General features: G+C 38.1%; 1 protein-coding gene across 1 annotated transcript in view; it reads right to left on the bottom strand.

Moving 5' to 3' along the window:
- The window catches only part of LOC129574339 (protein charybde-like), a 48286-nt gene extending 25838 nt beyond the window's left edge, over nucleotides 1–22448 (bottom strand). Inside the window, exon 1 of the mRNA XM_055456202.1 lies at nucleotides 15196–22448. Within this exon, the coding sequence (XP_055312177.1) occupies nucleotides 15196–15271 (76 nt within the window). The 5' untranslated portion in view covers nucleotides 15272–22448. The remainder of the gene's footprint in view (nucleotides 1–15195) is intronic.
- Nucleotides 22449–27869: the final 5421 nt, after the last annotated feature.

The raw sequence follows: 27869 nt of genomic DNA, 5'->3' as shown, positions 1-27869 counted from the left end.
CTGTCAATAGATAGCTGCTGCTTTGTTGCATGGACATGGTGTGTTCGTTTTTCTTGATGATGATTGTTGCTTGCGTATAAGAGAGAGAGAGAGAGAGAGAGAGAGAGAGAGTCTTGATTGAGGGTCTTGAAATTGTACGTAGCACACAGTCAGCGTTTTTCATGTCTTCTGGCCCAAATTGAACGATCCAAAAGAATACGAAGACAAAACGAAAACTGAAGAGAGAAAAAAAACCGTTCGCAGCAATACCACCAACAACAACGAGAACGACGCGAACACAAGCGAATCGACGAAAATCTCTGATTTCAGCTGTTTGCTTGAAATATTAACATAGTTTTTTTTCTGCTGCTTCTGTTTTTTTTTGCTTTAGTTTTGCGGTTATATACGGTATATGACGATTAACTTAGTCTACATTTCAATGATATTTGGATGGTACACACCAGTGCGAAACGAAAAGAAGTGGCATGGAATGGTTCGAACAAAAAAAAAACACATTACGCCACTTTGAGAATGATGAATATTTCAGTCACGGTTGACGGTTATTAGGCGAACTATTAAAGCGTTTGACATACAACCGGCACAAAAAACAAAGCACACACACTTAATTTAATTTCAATTCGATTCATATTCGCGAAAGAGAGTTTTTTTTTCTTTCTTGGAAGCAACCATTCCACAGAGTGAGAGATAGATGGAACCAAAAACAAAAACATACAGCGCGCTCACACACAATTCCCGATTCGTTAAGTGTTTGCATTATAATTTGTTTTTGTGTTCTGTTTATACTATTTTTTTTCCTCATATGGACCATATCTATTGCGCCTGACATGGCATAAAGTGTTCACACTCATTCTTGTTCTCTCTTGTACGGGCCGTTGTTGATGGTCGAGTTTGTTGTTTGTTTCGATGTTTTTGTTTTTGGTTGCTGGGCCGCCTCGCGACACACACACACACACACAATGGGCAATGATGATCGGTTATTTTTCACAGCACGCACGATAATTGTTATGCGGCGTGAGCGCGCACACGCTCACCGCCACTCGTGTGTATGGTTATTTTTGTGTGAGAGACAGCACAAGAGTGCCGTGGATATTTTTCGATAGTTACATATTTTTCGGTTGTTACGATATGACTTTGAAATCAACAACTCAATGTCAAATCGATAAAAGAGGAAAACATACACCGCACAGCAAAGGGAACACCGAACAAAGAGAAGACAAAATATATACACACATTTGTCCACTTAACGAAAAAGAAACGAAATAAAAATAATTGCGCTTGTGAATTTAGGCATCATTATTGCCGTGATTTCGATTTCTATATTCTTCCTTGTGCCGTCCGTGCGATTTTTGCTCGTTTTTCGTTTGTTCGTTCTTCATATTTTAAATCGTTTTAATTTTCTGTGTGTTTTTTTTTTCGTGGCTCGTTCACTCGCTAAGTGTCCGCTGAATGCGAAATTATATGGTGAACGAGAGACAAGAGTTGGGGCTCTCGTGCAAAATATATACACAACCTGCATCAAGTGTGATGAAATGAGTTGGACACGCTAACCACAGTACTCGGTGTGTGTGTGTGTGTGTGTGTATAGCGATTGCTCACGTGTTGTGTATCGTGCACGGACAACCAAATTGCTTTGCAATTAAGATCGAGATTGATTTCAGTGCTCTTTTTTTCTCTCTGTCACTCTCTTCTTTCCCTCAGTCTCTTTTCCTCGGTTTCTTGCAATGCTTTTTGTCATGTCGTTTGTTGCAGTGTCGTTTTGCGTTCGATGAAAACCCAAATGATATGCAACCAAATGAGCGGGTGAACATCCACCGAATGAATTATTAAATAAATAGTGGATAACAATAAAATGCTAAAAATAATCGTTAGCGATTTATCAGTGATTAAATGTGAATTTTCGTGGGTTCGTGTATGTGTGTGTGTGTGCTGCTTGCGCTTGGCATGTCATGGTAATTCCATGAATGTTTGTCATTTTCAACATTTTATTCCACTTGGTGGAATTATGCGCGCATCCTTTTTTTTGTTGTTGCTGATGCTGCTGTTGCTACCGACTGTTGGTGATTTGGTCGGTAATAACAACAGGCGGCCGAACAAAAAGCATTTTAAATGCATTTCACAATCCAATGGATTCATCAAAAATAAATAGAATTTTCCATCTCGTTCAAGCGCGTTTGGTATTTGTCGCATACACAAGGCCATTAACAGAAAACACACGGAGAGAGAGAGAGAGAGAGAGAGAGAGAGAGAGGCCGAAACTCACAATATTTACACAGAATTATTGAAATATATATTGAGAGAGAATGATGAAAAAAAGAAAAGAAAAAAAGAATCGAGAGAATTCAACCACATCACATCTGCTAAGCATATTTGCGTAGCTCTTTCTCTCTATATGATGTTCTGGCTGACGAAAAAAAAGTGAACCCAAACAAATCTGTTTGCTCGAAAAATCACATATGATACACATTTGCATAGGCGAGGAAAATAAAGAGAGAGACAGAGTCATTCAGTTCGGCTGTTTCCATGTAGTTTGGCTATTTGTTGACGTAGTAAATGAAATGGATTTTCTTGTTTGTTCTTATTTTTTTCTGCCCTGTGTGCTGGTCGTTTTGCCTACTAGTCTCTTTTCATTTCTCTGAATCGGTTTTTTGAGAGCAAAAACAACACATGTACACACACATTTCTTTGGAAACGATGGTTGGAACAGAAAAAAAGGGGACACTGAATGGTTCTGAAAACTATTTTTCGATAAGCAGCACATAAAATCCATTTTCTGTTTTGGTATTATTTTTTCCGTCGTTCATTAGGCCGCAACTTGAATGAACGACCGAGATGGGACGTGATATAGACAGAGAAAGCACCATTGACAGGCACTTTTTGCCTTTCTCTAGATGAAAACCGATGATAATTAACATCATTGTTCCTTGTTTGCCTTTCTCACTCGGTCTCTCTTGGTTCGAGATGACACACACACACACACACACACACCTAACGAGAGACCGGACGTGCAACAAATAGATTGCTAGTCCACAAAATGTAATGCATAAAATGTGATATTGCGAAGTAGTCTGTGGCTTCAGTTCACTTCGATTACACCGCATACAAATCAAAAGTGGGCATCTCATAAAACGATGATGATGACCTCACCCATTCCTCGGTCACATTTGCTCTCTGTCTCTCACTCTCTTGGGGACGTGCGTGTGTGTATGTGTGTATGTGTGTTGTGCAGTGTGCACCACTCGAAATTTCGTACTCTGTTTTTTTATGTGTGCTGCTGCTGCTGCTGTTGGCTGCTGAATGCAGACTACGACCGAACAGCAATTAAACTTTAAATAAATGGCGTGCAATTAAATTTAACCTGTTCGACATAAGCGCAAAAGGTGAAGAGCTGAAATTATTTTTCGTGCCGACCGGCGTGTCGAAAATGAGAAAAGAGATGGAGCACAGCAGCCATAGCAGCCGCAGTAGCAGCAGTAAAGAATGAAACGATCAAAGCAATCATATTTTTGTGGGTGAAGGTTTAGGTCATAAAGAGTTAAATGATTATATTTCTCGGGTTGAAAAATGAAAATTACAGAAAGATTCTATTGGCAAGGCCCGAGCAGCAGCGATTGCTATCAAGTGCTCGTTCCATCCATCGAAACCAGCCCACGTACGGTGGAATATGTAATTGCCCTTGCCATAGAGAGCAAGTCGTCTATACGTTCGTGTGTGTGTTTGTGTGTGTGCATGTGTACGTGCATAAAATCAAGTCAAAAATGGCAATTGTAATACAATGAATGCGCTTTACAATGGCAACAGAAACAAAACGACAACATGAAGTTTGCATATACCGTGATATGCAAACAACACACACGTATAGGTGTACACTGAATGACAATGCAAAAAATGAAGATGAACAACTGAACAGAAACAGAAAAAACAAAATTGCATGTAATTGTTTGCTGTTTGCATTTTTACTTTGGCCGCTTCGTTCTCTGGTATTACAAGAGCAACAGTGGGGCATGGGGTGGCATGGTAACAGAAAGATACAGAATATGAAGAGAAAAAAAAATATAAACATTGTATTGGAATTTGTTGTTCCATCTACTTAAATGTCTATTTTTATATGGCTCTTATTGTGTGTGCCTCTTCTCTTTTCACCGGTGCGCTGCTCCTGTTTTTCGCCTTTCTTTTTCTCTTTACTTTTCTTTCATTCTTGCTCTTATTCTTCTTCTGTTACTTCAACAATTCATATAAATTATGAGTCATGTACGTGTGTGTGTGTATATATATCAGAAATAATGTAAAACTGGAAAAGCGATGGGCGAACAACGAGATAGAGAGAGAGAGAGAGAGAGAGAGAGAGAAACAGAAAGAGAGCGAGAAAAAATATCCCCCATTGAATTTTACCACGAAATGTTTCTCTATGGCAAACAAAAGAAATACCCGAATGACTTTTGACGACTCAACGTTGAGAAGTAATGTTCGCAAAATGAAAAACATTGAAAAAGAAAAGGGAAAGAAAATGTATGAACAGAATGGGTAGTGTGCCGGTAACCGGCACTTGTGCACCGAAAAAAAAATCCAGTACATGTCATTGTCGTCGATGTTGTCGGCATTCATTCAAGAAACCCTGGGCTCGCAAAATAGAGAGAAAAAGTAAGAGAATGAGAGAGAAATATAGAAAAATTGCAAGAGTCAAAACGCGCACATCGAGACAAAAGCCGCACGCTAGGGCGTTCGCGCACGATACAGCTCAACATACATTGAAGTTGAGACAGCGCACACGAGCACACCACTCGCGCTTAAAATGCAACATGGAACAAAGAATGGCGTGGAAAATGTTTTCTATGGCTTTTCTCTCTCATATTGTGTTATGTGTACACTAGTCGATTCTATGCCGGTTCGGCACACACTCTTTTTTTCTCGCCCATTTTCTGTTCCGTTCTCTGTTTCTCCCTCTCTCTCTCTCTCTGCCATTTGTTTGGCCAGTGCATGTACACGCAAACAGGCCGTGCACTGTGAGTGTAGCTCACCTTCGCACCTCCGAAACCAGTCACTCTAGAAAAATCTGCTTAATATTCATTTGGCAAAAGAAGAAACACAACGACTGAAACACACCAAATGAAAAGCACGAAAAAGAAGAGCGGAAAAAAACGCGTATTGTAAAGAAACAAATCGAATCGTGAATGAGAGTAGGTTTTCTAATGCCTTTTGGAAAGAAGAAGAAGAAGAAGAAGCGAACGAACGAACGAAGGAGAATAAAAAAAAAATGTAATTAACGACAAATAATTGCACAGCACCATAATACCGTGAGCGGTACACATTTACACGTGACTTGTTTGAAATTATATCGTGAAAGACACACGAAAAACGCGAGAGAGAGAGAGAGAGAGAGAAATAAAACCAAGGCAATATAAGAAACGAAACATCAAGCCAGAACCAAAGTATACCGGTGCACACACATCGCGCAAAGTGATCGCACAGCGCACATTAAAAATATTAAATGCACTTCATTATTCATGTTATCGCTAATAAAATTTACATGCCGCACATACATTTATTCCAACATTGTCATTTCTTCTCCCTCTCTCTCTCTCTCTCGCTCTCTCTACCCAATAGTAAGTGAAAGAAATAATCATAACAATCATGGTATTAAAACAGAAAACACACACCACACATCCACATGCAATGGATAAAGAGAAACAGAGCACGGAAAAAAGTAAACAATGTGAGTTTTTGGAATAAACAAGTGGCAGCAGCAGCAGCAGGAGCGCACTCAGGATGGACACGCACATTTGGATGCGGAGCATGGGCGGACGGGGAGGGACAACGGCGGAAAAAAAACGAGCGGCCCATCGCAATCAGTTGACTCGATAGAAGCACGCGATGCAAACAGCAGTTAGCACACACACAACACATGAAATCAAATGCTTAACTACTAAATATGCATACATATCGGACATATATAATTTTTTGTTTCAACTTCGTCTTTGCTATGAAAGGTCTTTCGAAACATTTACACACAAATCAACCGGCTGATGGCTGTGATAGAGAATCAGCCCCCCTCCATTCTCTCTCTCTCTCTCTCTCTCTCTCTCTCTCTCTCTCTCTCTCTCTCTCTCTCTCTCTTATTATTTTATTGTACAGATAGGCTAAAAAGGAACTATAATAGCAAATAAGAAAGCGCCGCGGAAGAGAGACAGTGAGGGAAAGAGTGGAAGACGACAAAGGAGTCAAACATTAAAAACCATTTTGTGCATGATAATTTACAAAATGAATTACGATTCTTTCCATCATCATCATCATCATCATCAATCGGTAGAAAAAAACCCAGCAACGATGGCTATGTCGCGTGTGCAAGCGTGATTTACTCTCTATTTTCAATCATTTCGTTCGCTGTGTTTTTCATTCGATTCATTTTTCATTTTATAGTTCTATGTTTGAAGAAAAAAAACGACCGAAAACTTTTCGTTTCCTCCATTCGAAATTCGATTATTGACAGTTCGGGCGAATGAAAAGAGAGGTTGCGGGCGGGGTGAAGTGGAAAAAATGGAATTTCCCAGTTGACGTGCAAACGTAGTGAAAATCTATTTAATGCTATGACTGATTATGATTACGATAAACATTAAAAAAACGAAATATCTGTATACACATTCTAAAGACCCACCGTTCGACACTCACACACACATCTAAATGCTATTATGAAATATGAATTTGCCATGTGCGATGTCTCTCTCTTTTTCTCTCTCTCTCTCACTCTCTCTGGGCGCTCGATTCGACATGCAAATTTGCTTTTCGATTACACACCGAGAGATCGTCAAAAGATACAAGTTGAAGAAATAATCCGATTCACTCTCTCTCTATTTATTTTTTTCGTCTTCTTCGTCCTCGACAATGTCTTTTTTCCCTTTCGTGTGCACTCTATTCCGCCAAGAAGAGCAGAAAAAAAGAGAAGCAGTAGATTCGATTTGAATAATTTTATTTGGGAAAATCACTTTGAGCGACACGCGCATTCACATTTGCCATTGATTCGGATGTCAATTTGGATGTGTGTGTGTTTGTGTGTATGTGTGTGCGCGGTGTATGCATGCGTTAACAAATACCCCGTTTGTTCGTTTTATCTTGTGCGAGATGTGAAACAAAATCAGTTATCACATATTCCATATCCGATTGGATTGGGAGGCGCGTTCGAGTTGCAACCAACTTTTTTTTGTCGTCATCGTCGTTATTGTTGTTGCATCTGTGGTATGTGTTTACGTTAAAAGTACGTCTTCTTTATTGATGTGCCCCGCGTTATCACCCGAGTCACCATTATTGGATGAAAAATAACAACGAAAAAACAATACCAAAAACAACAGAGACCGACACTGAGATATATATATATATATATATATATATACCTCATAACCGTTTCTATAAATAATCTGCTCATATCGCACAAGCACGTAGCATTCTCTTTTTTGCAACAACAGCAGCAGCAGCAGCAGTAGCAGCAGTAGCAGTAATAAAAAAAAACGATTTTTTACATGTTGTTTATAGCGATCGATTCATGAGATAATGCCGAAAGTAATCGTTTCGTTGACATCATATTCCAATGGTTCTATGTGTGTTATCGCTATCGTTCGTTTTGGAGAAAACAGATGCGAATATCTGAATGGGGAGAGAAAATCGGCAACAACAACAACAACAACAAAACACATCGCGTTCGGCACACACATATATTCACAATTTTCCGTTCGATAGCTTCTGCCCCTGCCCCTGCTGTTGTTGATGATGATGATGCCAAAACTGAATCTCCATATTCAATTCAAATAACGAAAGACGCTCTTTTCTTCTACCTCGTCATTTCTTTTCTTTTTTTCCTTTCGCTGCTTTTGTGAATATTGTCTGCCACCGACGAACATCAACTCGATGTAAATGAAGAGGCAAGTCACATCTAGTAAAATGTGAGTGAACATCAATCTGATACACATCATTCACAAGCCAAAAAACTCGATGGAACAAGGAAGAAGCGGAACAACTCGATGGAACAAGAGAGAGAAAAACGCAGCGTTATTCCGAAAATACAATGTGTGTAACATGCAGAAATATGCGTATGTTGTCAAACGGATGCAGGATTTTCGTGTTTTTGTTCATTATTATTAGACGATATTTGTTAGTTTTGCTGCAGGGAATGCGCTTCGGTGTTTTTTTTTTGTTGGGTGGCGTGCGTGAGTGTAATCACATTCAACTCGTATATATAGATTTCGTTGAGGGGCTCGCACACAAATCTCTCTCTCTCTCTTTCTTCATTTCTCCCTCTCTCTTTCTCTCCCTCTTAACTTCGGGAATCGAACTACATGTTTATTCATACGCTAATATAATTCCGATAATAGACCAATAATACTAAATATATATATATACTGAACAACATTTTGGCTGATAAGCATTCCACAAATTCTCTTTCTTTCTCTCTCCTTCCTCGTTCGCTTGAATCGATTCGATCATACCAACTGAATCAGCTTTAAAAATGCGCTTAATGAGATTGTGCACACACGAAATAACATTTTTAAAGCATAAAAATTCTATTTGTGAAATGACAATTTCACCCATAGAATATTTCATTTGTATTGGTAATTTCAGTATAAGTGTCAAATTTACTAATACTGTCTATTGTATTAAATTTACCAATACAAATGAAAAATTCCATTGGTAAAATCACGTTCAGGGTTCACCAATTCAGTTTTCTCTGTGTGTATACGCGAACAGCGAGAGCGGTACACAACAACCAAAATGACTAATGATGTGATGTGCTGTGATTAATCATTGAATTCTATTTGTTATCCATTTTATTGGAATATATAATTGCGTATGATTCATTAAGAAAAGCTATGTTGTTGTTTTTTTCACCGTCACTCCACAAGCGAGAGAGCGGGAGAGAGAGTACTCTCTTCCGTCTCTCTATAGAGACTTCGTTTCGTTTGCGATGAACAGCACGAGAAAAAAAAATCCAAAATGTTAATTTCCTAATTGATTTAAAAATCGTGTGTCCAAAGCTACTATGTACAATATACAATCGAAAATTAGTTGCTTATAATGTGTCAACTGAAACGCTGATAATTGCAATTCAAGCAACCCGACATGTTTATGTGTTTGGTCGGATGATAAGTATGTGAAACGACATAATATTTTAACAACACAGCACACGAAATACATTCCAAAACATGACAAGAGATTAATAAATGGCCATTATCAACAATGTACTGAGTCGTGTGTGTGTGTGTGTCTGTATCGTTCTGTGCTGTCCAAATTATCTTCTGTCAATTTACGTTCTATCTTCACCAATTGTATGTCTCAATGGCGTGAGAGAGAGAGAGACGTGATGATGCAAATATTTGTAATTTGCTTACAGATAAACATCAAAATAAGTGCATTTTTAGATTTGAAATTTTATGATCTGTCTGTTGTCTGTTGACGGCTTTTTTTCGTCGGTTTTTCTCATTCTTTTCAGCTGTGTGACCTATCATTCTTCTACGTTGACTGAAATTTGTTTGCCGGTTGTTTTTGCTCTTTTTTTTCGCATTCAATGAATTTTTCGCATTTCTGCTTCTTTTGTGACAAATACTTTTTTTGCCGCTTGTTGCTGATGCTTGCACATGAACTTACTTAGTAAATTTTCTTAGTAGTTCAGTCTCGATTTCCGTTTTTATCGCATCGACAATGATATCTTTTGTGCAATTCATCGGATTGCCTGACGGTGTCATCAACCGGTTTAGGCCGGTGCAAAATGTTCAAGGAAACTCATGCCTCGAGAGAGAGAGAGAGAGAGAGAGCAGAAAATTGCCTCAAGAATCACATGAATTGAACAGTGGATCCACTGTGTGTGTCGACACACACCCGGCCAAAATGTAAAACCAAAACTGAAATATTGAAAAAGAGCAAAACGGGTGAACTCATTCAATTGCTGACGACTTCATTGCGAGTTTGTATTAAGGTTTGGAAGTTGAGAGTATGAAAGGACAGAAAAAAACGGTCAATTATTTCGATTATGATGTGGCAGAGAAAGAGAGAGAGAGAGAGAGAGAGAGAGAGAGAGCAGGGCTCAGGCGAATGGGTCTCAATAAAAATGACTCAAGTGATAAATAATTTTAATGATACTTGAAATGCTTTTTACGCATCTATTTATAGAAATGTGATGTACATTTCTTGTGTCGCTGTCTCGCTCATTTGCACTCGAGCTAAATGTATGTGACTGTCTCTCTAGTTAAATGTGTGTAAACGAGCGCACAAAGCACTCGCATTTACATTCAACGCCCCCCCCCCCCCCCCGCGCAATTGGATATTGAAAGCGACAAAGCAGGCAATTTTTAATAAACACCAATTTATCGTGTTTATCCTTGGCATACGAGATAGATGTGTGTGTATCGAATCAAATTGAACAATGCCAACAATTGTTGTAATGTGACGCAATGCACATGGGAAGTAAATTGAAATGTTCATTTGAAGCTATTCGTTCTCTTTCTCTAGCTGTAGAAAAACAGCCGTTATCTTTTTTTTTGTTCGAAAACAAATGGAAAGAATCAAACTTCACAGTGTGAGTTTTTTTTTCTGGGCTGACGTCAGATTTATTCATATGGAGTGTGTGTGTGTTTTTTTTCAATTCGCTCGCCAAATGATTTATCAATTATTAATTGTTTATGCAACGTGCTTTTTTGAGCTGTAAACATATTATACACATTTTTGAAGAGTGTGAATGAGATTTTCGGAATGGAATGGGCCGGTTTGTCGTCGCCGTTGTTTGTTGCTCAACTCGACGAAAAGCTGCATACCAATTTTCCAAACACATAAGAAACAGATAAATAACCGAACGACGAAAACCCGACAACGGCATTCAATCGCGCATTGCATGATATTTGAATGCGACACGATACACAGAGAGAGAAAAAGAGAGAGAATAACTCCAGAAATGGTGTGCTCAAGGAAGCAGCTGTTTTTCTTTTCTTTCTTTCATGTATTAGCAAGCGCTACACAAACAGCTGTTTAGCATATGCGCGACTTTCGAATGAAGAAAAGAAGAGAAGAAAAAAAAACGAAGCGGCAACAGCATAAAGCAACGAGAAACGAAAAATTGACTACTTTATTGACTGCCTTTAAACATATTCTATATAATATTAATTATTCTCTCTCTCTCTCTCTCTCTCTCTCTCTCTCTCTATCTCTCTCCTGCTCGGTTGGCATATTTTAAACGGTCACACATTTTTTTGTTTCGCTTTCATTTCGCTTGAACCACTATGTTTGCGTGAAGTTGTTCAACGAAAAATTTTCCTACAGCCCAAGCAAGTCGCATATATTCGTTCGCTTCGTAAATCGTTTCCTCGATTATTTTTAAACTATTTCCTATTTGTCTAACACAATGCTGGAAGAGAATTGTGAAATGGCCCATTATAATTTGCACATATGGTTTGCATATTGAAAATGAAATAATTAGAGCCACAGCAGTTACAGCCAGATGATTGGTGGTGGGGCGAAAGAGAGGCGCGCGCGCGCGAGCGCGTACAGAGCTAAAACAGCTGCCTAGTTACAAATGACACTATTCAGCTACATCTCAATAGAATTATTGAGCGAAACACACAATTTTATTTATTATTTATTCAGTGTGTCACACGCGAATAGAAACAACCAAACACAGCCAACGCATGAGTATTCTTCGTTACAAAAAGATCGATCGGATCGGGGCTCGTTTTTTTTCAGCTTAGGCTTAGAAACAGAAACTTGACGGAAGTTTTTTTCCCAACTTTTTTTTCCAAATTGTTTATTTTTCCGCCCGTTTTTCTCAATCGGTCCAGGTTTTTTCTTTGTTCTTCACGTGTTCAATTGATTAAATGGCAATACTTGAATGACATTCGAAAGTGCTCCTAAACAAAATAGCAGCGACATTTAGAGCACATTAGCACAAGCACATTTTGGATGATGAAATATGTTCGGGGTATCGCGTGTTGGATTTAGACATGAGAAATGTCTCGTGCGATTGGAAAAGAAGCTTTAACGGCAATCACATCGAAGTGTGCGGAGAAAACGGGATTTATTTTTGGCATACAGACACACATATAGGTAAATACTGAAACCCTCGAAATGTTGTGAGAGAGAAAGAAAGAGAAAAAACAACACATGGAAACAAAAAACCACAAAAAATTATAAGATATGTAAATATTTAAACGTTTTTTTTTTCATGACCATTACGATTGTTGTTGTTATCTCTGTCTATTTTTTTTCTCTCCCTTTTTTCGGTTGATCGTTGTTTTTGTCGAGTACTTAGAGGCAAACGAACAACCACTTTGTATATATTAAATTATTTCCAATGGTTTTTTTTTCTACCGTGTGTTTGTGTGTATTCTTTAGCAATTTGGACAATTCAGCAGGCGCTCACACATGGGGCGCTTACTATTTCTTGGCTCTAGCTGCTGCTGCTGTTGTTGTTGTTGTTTAAAAATATTATTATCGGAATTTTTTTTTTCTCGTTCGATAAATTATTAATGTTTGTCAGATCAGTGTGTTCAGGGAACAAAACGATTACTTGGAATGGAATGGATTGCATGTCCATGTGTAATTTTTCCACTTCGTTAATTTCAATTTTTCTCTCTCGTCTTCTCGGTTTTTTTTTTTCTTTATCTATATACACATTTTCATTATTATTTCTTTTATTTTTCTTGAGTTTAGTTGTTGATCGTTATGGCCCATCGTCGTTTTTGTTTTTTTTTCTTTCTGATTACCTTCGAATAAAAAAATTAAGAATATTTTGAATGGTGATTTTGTGGATGTTCATTTTTATTCTTGGATCATATGGTTTATGGAAACTTCCCAAAGTCTAAGCTTAAACAATTTCTTTCGAAAATTCCCATTTCAATTTCGATTCGTTCACCACCTATTTATCTCTCTATTTCTCAATATTTTCCGTTTTAGCTTCGTTCGATCGCTCTGTTTTTGCTCGCTTGCTCTCGACGGAAATTGGAATATTCCAAACGGAGAAAGGGAAAATAAACGATTTCATTTTTAAATCGAATCCCTTTTTCGCCAATCAGTTAAGAGGGAGAGAGAAAATGAAGCAGTTTGAACAAAAACACGCACACACTAAAAATTATGGAGCAAAGAGAAAATGCTACGGAAAATACATTGAAATTATACACTTTTTTTTAAAATATGGAATCGATTAGGTTTCTTTTCCGTTCGGGTTTTTTTCTCTGCTTTCTTTTTACTATTCGCATTCGCTTTGCATTCTCCACCAATTTTCTCCATATATCCTTTGTGCCGTATAATTTATTTTGTTCTGTGTTAAACAGCATATATGACGAATGGAATGGAATAAAGGACTGCGATGGAAAATTCTTTCATTTTTTTAAACTGTGAGTTACTCTGACTGAGTGAGGAATTCGAATAAATGAACGAAAAAAAAAAATTAGTCATACACAACACACATCGAATATCGATACCGAATTCATTTTCGAAACAATGATTCATCGAAAATCAAAACAGAGAAAGAAGAAAAAAAACAATTTAAAAATAAAATCCAAGTGAAGACAGAGAGAGAAGAAAAAAAAATTGTGGTATCGAATCGAAAAAACTTTCCGTTTTTCTTTCTTCGTCAATGTCGCTGAACTCGATCTCCATAATTTTGTGAATGTGTGTGTGTGTGTGTCTCGTTTGAACGGTTTAATTTGGCGGTTTTTGAATGCAATAATTTACCATTCGAAATGAGAGAGAGAGAGACATACACACAGAGACATAGAAGCAGGGAAAAAAAGCAGCAGCAAACAATACACGGTTGACAGCAAATCGCATGAAGTCAAAAAGTGTATGCAACAAAGAAGTAATAACAACAACAACAACAACAAAACTTGTGACTCATGGTTGCCACTTAAGAAAATTATGGATATTGCAATTTTGTGTGTGTGTGTGTGTGTGTGTGACTTATCAATTCAGAAAGGCAGAGAGCGAGCGGGAGAGAGTAAGAAAAGCAACATCATTTCATTAAAATTGCAACAAAGTATACTGTGTCTCGTCGTACAAACCATCAACGAACCGAAGATTGGGCCCACAGAGCTTCAGGTTCACTCAGTCGAACTAAATAAAATGCATGATACTTTTCGACACCATGCATTATTTATACGTGTGAATTTAATGAACATTGTAGCCGATTTGCGTCGAGCAGTATGTGACATTCGGAAGTGTGAGTGATTTGTGTTGCTATCGATGTTATTGTGTTTCTTCTTGTCCGTCAATGTTTTCTCTCTGCGCTCGTTTTGCAAACAGCATAAATAAAAGCAACAAATTCAACACTTGTGGAAATACAAAATAATCAAGAATAAAAATCGAAAGCAAGTGCCTGCAATCACCCTTCAGAATATTTAAATTACAATCAACACGATATTTGCACACAACACCGCACACACTTGGAGAAGAAGAAGAAGAAGAAAAAACCGATTAACCGTTCTCAGCTGTGTGGATTTTTTCTCTGCTGCTGTTGCTGTTGCCGTTGTTCTCCCTATATTCTGTCTGATGTAACACTCATTGTTCGTTGCACGGGGGAGAAATGCTGAGAAAACAACGAAATGATTTTTTTTTTCTCTGTTTCGGAACGAGTGGAGCAAAAGTGATCACTCTTAGACAGAGTGGTTCGTGTGTTGTATTTTTTTTCTCCACTCTATCTATCTCTCTCCCTCTGGTTTTCGCGTGAACCTTTTTTTTCTGTCGCTGTCGACTGAATTTTTCTGTTTGTTTAGTGCAGCAAAACAGAAGAAAAAAAAATTCTATTTTTGTTTCTGCCAAAAACAAACGGACGAAGGTAAAAGCGAGCAATAATTCCGCTTGGCGAACAAAAAAAGAGAGAAGAATTTTTGTGTAAACTGTGCACAATCTCACGTAGTGAGTTTAGAAGACAGAAAGTTTTTTTTTGTGTTATTCGACGCAAGCGAAAACCTTTTTTTTGTGTGCTTCGGTTGTGCGAATCTATAGTCATGATCTTCCATTAAACACGTTCGAACAAGAAACTGTTCGGTTGTTTTTTGCTCTCTTTTTTGGGGCTTTCTTCTTCTTCTTTTGTGTTGAAGAAAGAGAGCCAACGAAAGACAAAAGGGACGCGAAACGGAAAATGGGCAAAATGTTTTTAACATACCGAGTCTAAAAATATCCAATCGACAAAAAATGAAAAAAAAAAAAAAAATATTTGTGTGTGCTTACCTTTTATTTTGGATGAGCCCATCACACCGAACTGTCCTTGAAATTGACTCTGAACGGGTAGCACTTCCATTTTCATCACTTCTTCGATCACGTCGTCAATTTTGGAAATGTTTATTATTGAGTTGTTTGTTTTCGCGAGAATACCGTGTGTTTTATTCTTTACTTGTTTTCGTCTCTTTTTATTTTACGAGAGATAGTTACTGGGAACAAAAATTCGTTTAATTTCGTTGGTTAATCGAAGAAACCCGACAAAGTGTTGTTTTTTGGTCGCGTTCTTTTTGAAGGGGAGAGATATTGTGTGTTAATGTGTGTATTGGCTTGGTCGATATATTGGCTGGAAATCGGTGGTCAGTGGCGAGTCGATTTCCGGAGAAATGAAAAACAATCGTTTGTTTCGTTTAATTAACGGCTTCTGAGCGAGACTAGAAGTAGGATATCAAAACTTAACATCAGCTGGCCTTCCGTGGTTTATTTTTCAAGCGTACGCACACACCAGATTCCTTCGATTTCGCCTGTTGTTCGTCAAACAAATCGAATTTTCGGGATACACAAATCCGTCTCTCTCTCTGATTTTTCTTTGTTCAATAATTCGCACACGATTTTATTTTCGTTAACAGTGTCTTTTTTGATTGCATCAATCAAACGGTGTGCTGTTGTTGTTGTTGTTTTTTCTCTTTAGACTTTTGTTTTATATTACTTTACAAGCTACTCTTAAAAGAAACCTTTTCGCAATTTTGTTGTTTGTTGTTGTTGATTTTTGTCACAGCACTCAATGATCACATCGATTTTTGTTTTCTTTGAAATATACAGGGTTGTTGTGTGTGTTCTGTTAAATTTGCAATCGCATTTAAAATGTACAATGTTTCTTCTTTCTCTGCATTCACACTGGTGTCTCTCTGTATATGGTTTTTATACAACTTTTATTGGATCTCGATATAGATATATAGGTATTAATTAGTTTGGAGACAAGGAAAAGAGTTTTTTTTTTCCTTTATTTAGAGATTAACACACAGAATTTTATGATGATTTTATTATGAACTTGGTGGTTGGTTGGTTGTTTAGTGTGGATTTTTGTTGATATTTTGTTGGTGATAAAAAAATTACACACGGATATTAATACAATTACAACACAGAATATTTTACGTAAAATTCAACGGGTTTTTGTTTGCTTTTTTCGGATGAATTAACATGCGAAAATTTGTGATTCAAAAAAAATCGGCTGATTTTTTTTTCGTCGTTTTCTTTTATTCAATGTTCCATAATTTTTTCTTGGTGTGCTAAGAGTTTGTTGTGCTTTCAAAGCTAAAAATATTTGTAGTTTTTAAAAGATTTTGATTTTATTTTTTTGGTAAAAATGTTCGTTGGATTTGACTTGGAAATTGGTTCAAATCGTTCTTATGTTTTTTTTTCTTTTGCTTTGAATGGCCCGATTAACGGTCTTTGACTCGAATTTATGCTTCTTGTTTTAAATCTCAATAATTCTTAGCAGCGCGTTTTCTCTGAGAGAAACGTTCTTTCAAAAATAACAAAACAAAAATTATCTCTTTATACACTTATACGATGATTTCGACTTTTATCCAAAAGAAACAGAAAACGAATGAAAACGTTCTCTTTTCTTTTTCGTTTTTATTTTTTAACAAATTTTGCTCTCGCTCAATTTAACAATTTTTTTTTTTGGAATTTTTTTGTTTTAAATTGAAACAATAGTCTCTCTGTTTGTAATGAAACACGAAAAAAAAAATTCTCTCCGTTTTTATGTTGTTGTTGGTGTTTGATGATGTCTCTTGTTGGAAATTTTTTCGGTTTGAGAACTTTAGTTTGACTTGATTTCGATTGTTGAGAGTTGTTGGTTGTTTTTATATGTGTTTTAAGCGAGTTGTGATTGGATTGTTGTTTTTAAATATAAAAAATATGATTAAATTGGAAATTTGTTAGTTTGAAACCAATAACAAAACGATACGAATACCAGCAATTCTATAGTGTGACTAACCCGGCCGGCATTGTGTCTCTTCCTTTTATACCTTTTTCGCATGTATATTCATGAAATATACAGTTTGCTGCTGCTCAGCTTGTCGCAACCAAATACACTATCTTACAAACTCACACCGATGCATGCGCGCACATACACATACAAAGCGGCAGCCGGAGAGACTGCCGTTGATTTGAATGCGCAAACGAGACGGTATAAAACATACGATATTTTTCTATATCTGTTCGTGTCCCCACTTTGGCACGTACGCCACACAGCCGTTCACTGTATTCAATGTAGTCCGATGCTTGTGTTTTCCGTATTGTGTGTCCGTGTGTATGGTGTAAGCAACCAGAAGCAAAAGAAGAGGAAAAAAACGACGGTTCAGTATGTTTTTGATGTTGTGCTGTCGTATTTTTAAAATACGTGTGTAGTGGTGGTGACCATATGATTTGGTTGCCAGTGTATGCGTACTTCGGCCGATATTTACATACACACTCGATGGTGTGATGGTGTTTGTGCATACTCGGTCGGCTGTTTCGTTGCTGCTGCTGCTGCTGACGTTGCTGTTGCTGTTGGCTTTGCCAAACGGTACGAATACTAGAAACATTGTTGCGCAGAATACAGCTGAAACATACAAAACACGTCCGATCTTGTCGTTTCGGTGCATTTCGTGAAAATTGAGTGTATTTTTCTCCGTTTTCGTCGAACCATCACACACGTTCGCTCCGCACACCAATCTCTCGCTCGCTCACTTTGTGTGTGTGTTACACTTCTGTTTTGCCCCTTTCATCACGTCTCTTCTTGGCCTTCTGGTTATGTTGTGTGTTCGATTATGGCTCTCCGTCTCATTTCAATTTCATCGATGCTCAGCGCTTCATTCTTGCTCGCTCGCTCTCTTTCGATGGCTGCTCGAATGCATTTAAATGTCTACGTTGTAATATCGGTCGTTGGTTAAACCACTAACTCGACTACTTTACATCGGCCGATTCCGAAAATGACAACCATCTTTCGAGCAACATTCTTCGCCAATTGAGTTGTTTTGAGATTCGATGAAATCGGATTTTTTTCAATAATATTTTTTCATTCAGTCGAAATTGAATTTAAATTTTTCCGAAATTTGCGTTTTTTCTTTGACGTCGATTGTTCCGCAGCCAATTCATCTCGGTCGTAGTTAAAACTGGTTTTGCACAGAAACTTCATCTCAAAATCCATGGAAAATTCGTCTTCATCATGATGATGAATCATTTTAAGATAAACACTCTAAGAAGTGTTCAAGCTAAGCACATGCCTCTACCATGAATTTGAATTTTTATCTAAATTCAGTGAATTAATATGAATTAAAAATGATTTCAAAACGAAGAAACATTGAATATGAACCTTTGAAAGTCAATTAAAGAAGAAATCTAGAGATTTTAAATCTCCAAAGGGAAAAATCGTTAGAAAAAACTTTACAGAAACGAATTTTCTTCTGAATTTACATTCAAATTTCTCTTTTGACTGTCGAGAGCTGGTGGAGTTTTCGCAGAATATCGTCCGTTTCGTAGAAATTTGGTTGGAAAATGGAAATGTTTACGCTGTTGGCGAGCATCTTCTTCTCTTTGATTCAACACCATCCATCCAGTTACATCGGCTTACAAATGAGATTTGTGTGTGCTCTCTCTCTCTCTCTCTCTCTCTGTGTGTGTGTGTCCGTATGAAATTTACACGGTTGATTTGTGTTTTTATATTTTGGTATATTTGTGATTGTGCGCGTGAACATTGCGTGCATGTATCATCATCAGCTGTGTGAAATAAAAATTTCTCGATTCCGTAGCGATTTTGCACATCAGCAGCAGCAGCAGTGCATACACAGAGCATTGAAAACGACGACGTAGAAGAAGAATGAATAAAACAACGAAAAAAAACCGACTGACTGTAATGTACACTATCTAACCGATATATAAAATATGTGTGTGTGTGCGAGTATCGGGTCGATGTTGTCTTTGTTTTTCATCAATTCCATTTCAATTTGGGTTTCCATTTTTGCATATTATGCGATAGGGAATCGTTTTTCGTCTTCTATCACCCACATTTCCATCAAAGACAGCGTTTAGCCGAAAATGTCTGGGGCGTACGGAACCGGGGAGAAAAAAGATGAAATAAAGTTGAATTTGTTTTTTTTTCTTATTTTCGCTTCAAATGCAGCTACAGAAGAAATAATACGCATTTATCTATACGTAGGGAATGGAGAACATTCCGAATCGATGCTTTTACAGACAGACACACTCACATATATACACGCAGGCAGAGAGAGAGAGAGAGAGAGCGGGCGCACACATAAAAAAACGAGTGATTTGGTACAATGGAAAAAAATTGAGCCAGCCAAAGAATCGAGTCAGCCGAAATAAGTATGATTAAATGAAAACAACAGCAACATCACAAAAGGAATACAGAATAATAATACCAACAACAACAGCATTGCAACTGCGACAGCGACCGCCACAGCAATACCGAAGAGAATGGGTCGAGATAGAGAGCGAGAGAGAAGAGAAAAACACCGAAGCACGTACAAATAACATATAAAAGGGCTTCACCACTACACAACCATACACAACCATGCCAATCATATGATATTATTTTTGATATATATACGTACGTTGCTGCTGCTGCTTCTGACTGTGTTTTGACCATACAAAATGTGTGCTCGCTCTGGCTCAACCGACAACTGCGATGAATACAACAAAACAGAAGAACGAACAAAAAAATTCGATGGTGATGATGATGATGGAAGAAGAAGAGAGACAGTGGTTGCATTCTCATTATAACTTTTATAATCGATTGCAAGAGCACTCTGCCTTCACATGTATTCAAGTGTATGGATATATTTTGGTCGTTAAACAGTCCCAAAGAGAAAATTGAACAAGAAAAAAAATAAAGAGAAGAATTTACACACACAATTTTCCGAGTGGCCATTTTCATTTTGACCTTCCTCCGGCCGCCCGAACAACAGATAGATAAAGAGGATAGAGAGAAAACAATGTGAATATGAAAATGTGTTGTGATGTTGCACGTTTGTCTATATTTGGCACAAGGTAAAAACAAAGGGATCAAAATCCATTGACGAAGGGATAGCACCCAATTTCAATAAAACCACCACCATCGACAAACCAATAAATAAACTCTCTCTCCCACTTCAAAGAAGATGAGCAGAAAAAAACATCAGCAATAAAATTGACTGCATTTTCGAACAACAACCATTTCGAATGGATACATTCGATAAGCTCTTTGAATGTTGATATAATACATCATTCGCCACCAGATGAACAACACATTTGATGCAATTCTTTTTTTTTTCACTAGTATAACTAAACTATGAATAATTTCCATCCAATTCGTTCTTGTTTATTTCATTTTCGTTGAATTTCGCTTTCAACGTCCACAAATGATGATGTATCGCTAAATTTTTCTTGAAATTCAGTCAAACCATATATAACCACCGGTATAATACAAGATCTTTCATTGTGAACTTTATTTTATTCAACGATTTAGTGTTTTCTCTTTGTGAAATCTTTCATCCGCTCCGCTCATCTTCTGCTTTTTTTCCCCTATTTTTGCATCCTCATACATTTTTATCGAAAAAAAATTGATTCAAAATTAAAAGAATTTTTTCCGACTAAAAAAAGACTCTCCAGTGACTTCGAGTTTTCAGCGATGGTGAAATGGCTAGCTCCATTCCATTTGAAAACTAAGTCATCATTGTTCAGTTTTATGATAAAAATAACTTCTATCACACAGATGACCAGGAATGATGCCTTTTAATTGGCGATGAAATCGATGGTGTCATGACTCATGGGATGCGATGGGATCGAAAACAGAGATATAATCAAATTTTTCCGAAAAATGTACGGCAAAGTATTGAAAGTCGCAAAAATATTATTGAAAGGTGTCTTCACGAAGCAACGCTTTCTATGCTAAAGTAGATGCTTAACGTCTCGTCTTCAAGATTGTCAACCGAAAATACTGAGCCACTGTTGATGCAATGAACTAGATTATTTTGACCGCTGAATTACCTATTGTTCGCTAGCAAAACACCCAATATATAGACAAACCCGCCTCCGCACAGCTCATCCCTCGAACATGCGTCTCCCTCTTATGCAAAATGATCAGAATTAATTTTGATTCAATATTACGGGGATTTTGGGGTATTTATCCGCTAAACATTATTCAAATATTCGTGTGCCTCGTGCTTGTCATCTCACAATCCAATTATTTTCTCTGTTTGCATCAATTTCAGATACATTTTGTTGATTTCGGTTCTTCGTGATGTTTTTTTCTCTCCGAAGTTGTAAATCAGATACAAACAATGTTACTTGGGCTGCTATTTCTTATTTTCTTTGTTGCATTTTTTTTTCTCGTTTCATTTCTCTGGTTTATATCATTGTTTTTGTTGTCGTCGACGGCGATGGCATCGCACTGGATGAATACAAAAAGAAAAAAAATGGAAGAGAACTCGAAGCAATTGGCTTTGTTTTCCATCGTTGGATATGTGTAAGTACATATTTTAACTTTCGAAGGTTACTGCGTAGCTCGAGCTACGCTGCTGCTGATGCTTCTTTTCGGCTATGCTCATCGCTCTTTCAATTACACAAAGACGCATAGGCTAGGATAGTGATAGCTGGAGAGAAAGAGACTGAGTTGGCTGGTATGCAATCGAGAGAGAGGGACCGAGAATATGTGTGTATATGGCTGACGATGTGGGGGGAAAAATGATACCAAGTGGAAAAATCGAAAAATCGTGCTTTCATTTCCAACAATGAGATTGGAACAGAGCGAGCGAAAGAGCGAGAATTCAAAAAAAAACAGCAACAACAAAGCAAATGTATGTATAAAGTAGCGAGAATGCGATTGCCTGCGTCTGCATGCATTTTAATTAGATTCGACTGATTCGTCTCTGTGTTTGCTGTGTTGCTGCTGCCACGGCCGCCGCCACGGCCACTGTCGATTTGATTCGGTTCGCACTTCCATTCCATAGCCCGTTTCCACTGCACATATTTGTGCTTCCGATGTTGTAATGATCTCTCTCTCTCTCTCTCTCTCTCTCTCTCTCTCGCCAGACTGTTGAATCAAATTACTCGGATTTGTTTCAATTTTCGATAATATTATTAATTACAGATAATCAAAGGCAGCGAAGCCGAATACCTGAGACCACTTCAAGTGGATCGGGAATATGGCGCGAGGGGTGATAGCATTGATAAATCGGCCCGAGCAATTCGGTATTTTTTCCGCCTATTTTGTTGACGAAAGTTCTTGGTCGCTACGCGTTTCATTTTTTCAGCCACCGAAATGGAGATATCGATTGGCAGTTGTTATTTTTTACGTCGTTGTCGTCTCCCGTCCTCTCCTGTCGTCTCTGGCTGTGATGTTCCATCTCGCCTCTATTTTTTTCCGTTATTTATAAACGCGAATTGTTCAGGGGATGGTGGGGGAGGAGCATTGCGTGGAAATAAATGGAAAGCACTTGGAAAATTACACGGTGTTTTTCTTGATTTGCCTCATTCATCATCCGGCATAGTCCAAAGCAAAAATGCCATTTTCGCGACTGCATAACAATATTCTTGCCGTTGTTGTTGTTGCTGCTGTTGCTATTCAAGCTCCACGAAATGATTATCATTTCGACGACTTTTATTTCGTGTTGCGTTTCGTTTTGTTTTTTCTTTCTTTCTCTTCTCGTCTTTCTTTATTTCTCTCGTCTTTTCTCGCTTTGGAAATTACAGCCGTGAACAAAGCAAAGAAATGTTGAGACGTGTAATGGGTCTTCTGCTGCTTTCTGCCTTGGCTCTTTCATATGCAACTCGATTAAGTGCGCGCATACATGCATTTTTTTCTCTTTCTCTTCTTCTTTCTTCTATGCGCGGGGCTGGCGGGTGTACGGGACGAGGGCACATCGACAGACTCAGCTCATCGTACGTGTAAAAATCAACATTGTGTACGTACATATCGATGGCATCGAATTGTGTGTGGAGAGATGTGCACATACGAAAAATCGCGGTATCGCTTGCGAATACCCGTCCTTCTCTTTCTATCCATCGGCGTTGTCATAACGTTTGTAAATGATCGGCTCGCTCTCTGACTATGGGGCTTTGGAACCAGCCGAGAGAAGAAATCATACACGAAACACAACAATAAAAAATTCGAAGCCCCGAAACCAAACCAATTCTAAAATAATAACAGTAATAGCAAGCAACAGCAGCCCAACATTCTGTGTGTGCTTTTTTCTCTCTCTTTCTCTCGAGAAGGTGTTTGTTGTTGTTGTGTGTGTGTGTTTTTGCCCGTGCATTTTCTTTCCTTTTTTTCAAACATATAGTACATTTTGTTTGAGGCTTTGCTTCGTTCTTTTTTAGTTGATTTTTTGTCTACTTTTGATGTTTTCGAGTATGTTTGTTGAGCACTTGATATAACGCTTTCCATTGTGTGGCTGCGATTGGTTTTATTCCGACACACCGAGTGTGCGAGAGAGCGAAAAAAAGTGCTGAGTGTTCGATTAATTTTGTCAAATAAACTTCGAGCTGGTGTGTTTTTTTCTTCCTTCTCTTCTTCTTTCCGGTTTACGTTTTTTTTTCCCATTCGTTCGTTCGATCGAGTCCATCAATCGAGTTGGCTCCATCATCAATCGAATGCTGAAGGAGAAAGAGAAAATACACACATTTTTGCCATATAATGAAAATCTTTGAGTTGAGTCGTGTTTTTTCTTTTCTCTCTCTCTCTCTACTTTCTTGCCGTCTTTGTGCTTTGAAAAGAATGGTTCTCGTTTTTTTTCTGGGATGTGTGTATGCGCTTCATTTTGACATCATTTGCTGGTCCATTGCAATGGATTCTTCGTTATTTGTCAACCGAATCAAACGTCAACACTAAATGACTCTCTCTCGCTCTCTCTCTCTCTCTCTCTCTCTCTCTCTCTCTCTCTCTCTCTCTCTATCTCTTTGATGTGTGAGTGTTTTCGTTAGCAGTCGGTCATTTGTTGAATTACGTACATATTTTCTTTGAGCTTGCATTCGGTGCAAGTGGGAAAATGAACGGCAAAGGGAAAAAATGCCTATTTTTTGCTCTTGCTGCCAAGCGTAAATCAAAAATCAAGTCATTAATTCTTTTGCTTGCTGGTCGTTGTTGGTGTGTTTTTTCACTCTCGTCATTTGCTTGTAGAAGCGCTGCCGTGTGCACACAGTCAGACCCAAAATGAACGGCGTGTGGTGATGGCAGCAGCAGCAGCAACAGTGGCCGCACAGAGAAAAAAAACAGTGATGTACTTTATATTTTAAAAGGCATCGGAATAAAGAACTTTATAATAGGAAAAGAAGAAAGCAAAAAAAAAAATCCGAGGCAAACATAAACCTATAAATTAAAATGTAAACATTTGTGTGAAGTCAAATTAAATCCACCATAAAGCGAGCGAGCGAGCAATGGAGAGAGAGAGAGAGAGAGAGAGAGAGAGAGAGAGACTGAACGCAGCTGAAGAGAAGAGAAAAAAAACACATACAAATCAAGTTGAAGAACACACAGAGCAATAGAGAAGAAGTAGAAGAGCGAACGACGAAACGAAACGAAACGAAATGGAAAGAAGTAACGATGAAGAAAAAAAAAATTGTGAGCGAATAGCAATAATAATAATTTGCACTCCACCGTATAACTATAATCAAAGTGTATTTGTGCGAAATGAACGCGTATTCCCAAGTGTGTTTCGGTTCAATTTTCGTTGTTGTTGCTAGTGCTGCTGTTGCTTCGAAGCCGGAGTCAATTTCGATTTTGACAAAACTTCGGGGCCGGCAAATGACTCGCAATCACGACACGACTCGCTTTCCATTTGGTCACTACTGCGCTTTGTTTTGTTTTTCTGCTTCTCTCTCATTTATTTCTATATTCATTTCGTCGTCGTCGTCTTCATTTCTTCACACTCTCTGTGTATCGTTAGTTGCAATGAAAATGTTTTTTTCTATGCACTTCATACACACACAGAGAAAAAAACAGCAACGAAAAAAAAACGAAGAAAAAAAATATAAGCATATAGCACACGATACGGGCTCAGCTCAATTTTATGCAAACAAAGTATAATCGAGCGAACGAACGAACGCCAAAGTGATATTGTAATGCATATACATACAGGCAACGGCGGAATGGTTTTATTTCTCGTTGTTGTTTTTTCTTCTTGCTCGTTGTTGTTGTGTTCGCGTAAAATCGCGACTCTTCAAGCCGGCCCCGGTGAACACAACGAGAGAACAACATTTGGGCTCGGCTTTCGGTACTTTGCCAATTGCCAGAGAGTAGAATATAACTATATGAAATTGAAACAGCGCGCGCGAGAGAGAGAGAGAGAGAGAGAGAGAGAACTGCAAAGAAAAAAAATCAACAACATTAAAACACATAACATATAAATGATCTGCATATGAATATGAGCACAGTGAACAGCTTTAGTTACTCGCTGATTTTCAATAGTGCTGCTGCTGCTGCTGTGTTTTTTTTCGCACATCACATTCACATTTGGATTCGCAGTCGTACACACCATTACACAAGAATTTGTTTTCGTGTTCAGGCTGTGTCTCTGGCGTTTTTTTCTGCTGCTGCTGCTGCTGCTCTCCCCTTTTTCTGCCGTGTATCGTTATAATAAATTGTATATTTTAGGCACTGTGCACAATAATGACTCGCTTGGTTAAAGCAAAAGTGCATGACAAATGCAACAACAACATCAAGCCAGCAGCAGAAAACGAAACGAATAAACAACAGGCAAGAAACAAACGAAACAGAATGAACAAAAAAAAAATCTGCCTAAAAAAACATTATATCCATTGGGTCGGTGAATAAAATGCAAAGTGCGAATCAAAAAATTTACACGCTTAAACCAAATAAATTTTGAATCTTTATTGCTGACTTTAATTGTAATAGACTCGATTCGGTCGCTGTTGCTTTTTTTTCATTCGTTCGTTCGTTCTTCCTTGCTTTTGCTTAAGCGAATTTTAAAGCAGCAGCAGCAGCAGCAGCAGCACCAGAGGAGGAAAAAAACGATGAGAAGAGAGTAAAAAAAACAAAACATTTGGATTTGAATGTGTGTTCAGGACGACGACGACGACGACGACGATGTCAACGCTGTTGCTTGTTTCCCAATCGTGACGTTTTCTGTATTTTTTCATCGTCGTCAACATTTTACAGCCCATTCATCGCGTATCCATTGAGCACATGAAATTCATTTTAATGTGAAACAGACCAAAAACTACGCTCTCTCTCTCTCTCTGACATATGCATTTCGAAGAAAGTCACCAAGAACCAGCGAAAAAAAGGAGTAAAACATGATGAGAAGACGATGACAACGAGGATGGAAGAGAAGAAAAAAAAATTTTACAAGAAAAATTTGAGGCGGCGAACAAGGGAAAAAGGCAGTGCAATGAAAACAAACAATTTGCCCACATCAGCAACCTTGCCTCTGGTGCTATGTGTGTCTTCTTTTTTTCCCGGCTGCTTCTTCTTTCATCGAAAATCGCTGCTTTTGAAAATATGATGAAAAATATGTGGTTTTGCTTGGGTTGACATAAATTTCACATGTTTCAAGTCGTCTAACTGTTGTGTCGTCATTGCATCGTCTTCCTTTTCATATAACATTCCGAATATATCGCATTATCAATGGTTCTTTAGCCCTTTTTTTACCACTTCTCTCTGTCTTCATTCCCTTCTCAATTTCTCTCCCATCAACGTTAATTTTATCCAAAAACCAACAACAACAGACGAAAAAAAAAGTGATTACAAACAAAGCCAGTATGGAATACAATTACGGCAATACATATATATAGAAAATTGAATGGGGAAAAAATATATCGCTTTGAAGAGAAAAAGCAAACAAGAACTCGAACATTACATGTAGAAAACCGACCAAGAGAGACAGAGAGAAGAAGAAAAAAAAATCAGCGACAAAGATCGATTCGTGTTCATGAGTACCGGCTTACATACACAATCACACTACACCAACACTCACACATACGTGCAATACAGCCCGGCTATCCACCAGCTGAGAGTGTTGTTCACAAATAGAACCCACACTTACACGAAAACGTATACATGTGTTTTATTTTCAGTTCGGCAAACAGTTTTGTCAACAGCACCAGTAGCTACAGCAGCAGCAGCAGCAGCAGCACAAATAAAACACGCACAAGAGCAATGTATACAAACGAAATGATGACGGCGATGACGCCGACAACGACGACGACGACAACGGTGTAAGTGAGTGAGTGAGAGACGATGTAACCAGAGAGTGGCAGAGCGCTTTAATCAATAGATTGTGTGGATGTGTTGATGCCTATTTGGCTCGGTTAAATGGAGCTCTCTTCGCAAGTGGCTTGCATTTGTGTGCACTTTTCATATTGAACTACATTAACAAGATTCGGTCTTTGTTGTTGGTGCTGCTGCTGCTGCCGCCACCGCCACCGTCTTCTTTTTTTGCAGCTCTTGTCACACACAGACCAAAATGTAGGATTTTCACTTGAAGTATATTTTCATATGGAATTTCACCTTAAATGCCTTCCATGAAACAGCGATTTTCCATTTTAATTTCATTGGGATTCCGTGTTATACTGTGCTGTCATCATGAAAACGCCAACAGTCCCCAGGCATTAGCCAAGTTCTTACCTCTCTCTCTCTCTCTCTCTCTCTCTCTCTCTCTCTCTCTCTCTCTCTCTCTCTCTCT

This window comes from Sitodiplosis mosellana, unplaced genomic scaffold, assembly GCF_009176505.1.
Source record: "Sitodiplosis mosellana isolate CC-2019 unplaced genomic scaffold, AAFC_SMos_1.0 Smas_scaffold_6162, whole genome shotgun sequence".
NCBI lineage: Eukaryota > Metazoa > Arthropoda > Insecta > Diptera > Cecidomyiidae > Sitodiplosis > Sitodiplosis mosellana.
Note: the sequence above shows the minus strand (reverse complement) of the source record. Positions and strands in the feature narration are given on the sequence as shown.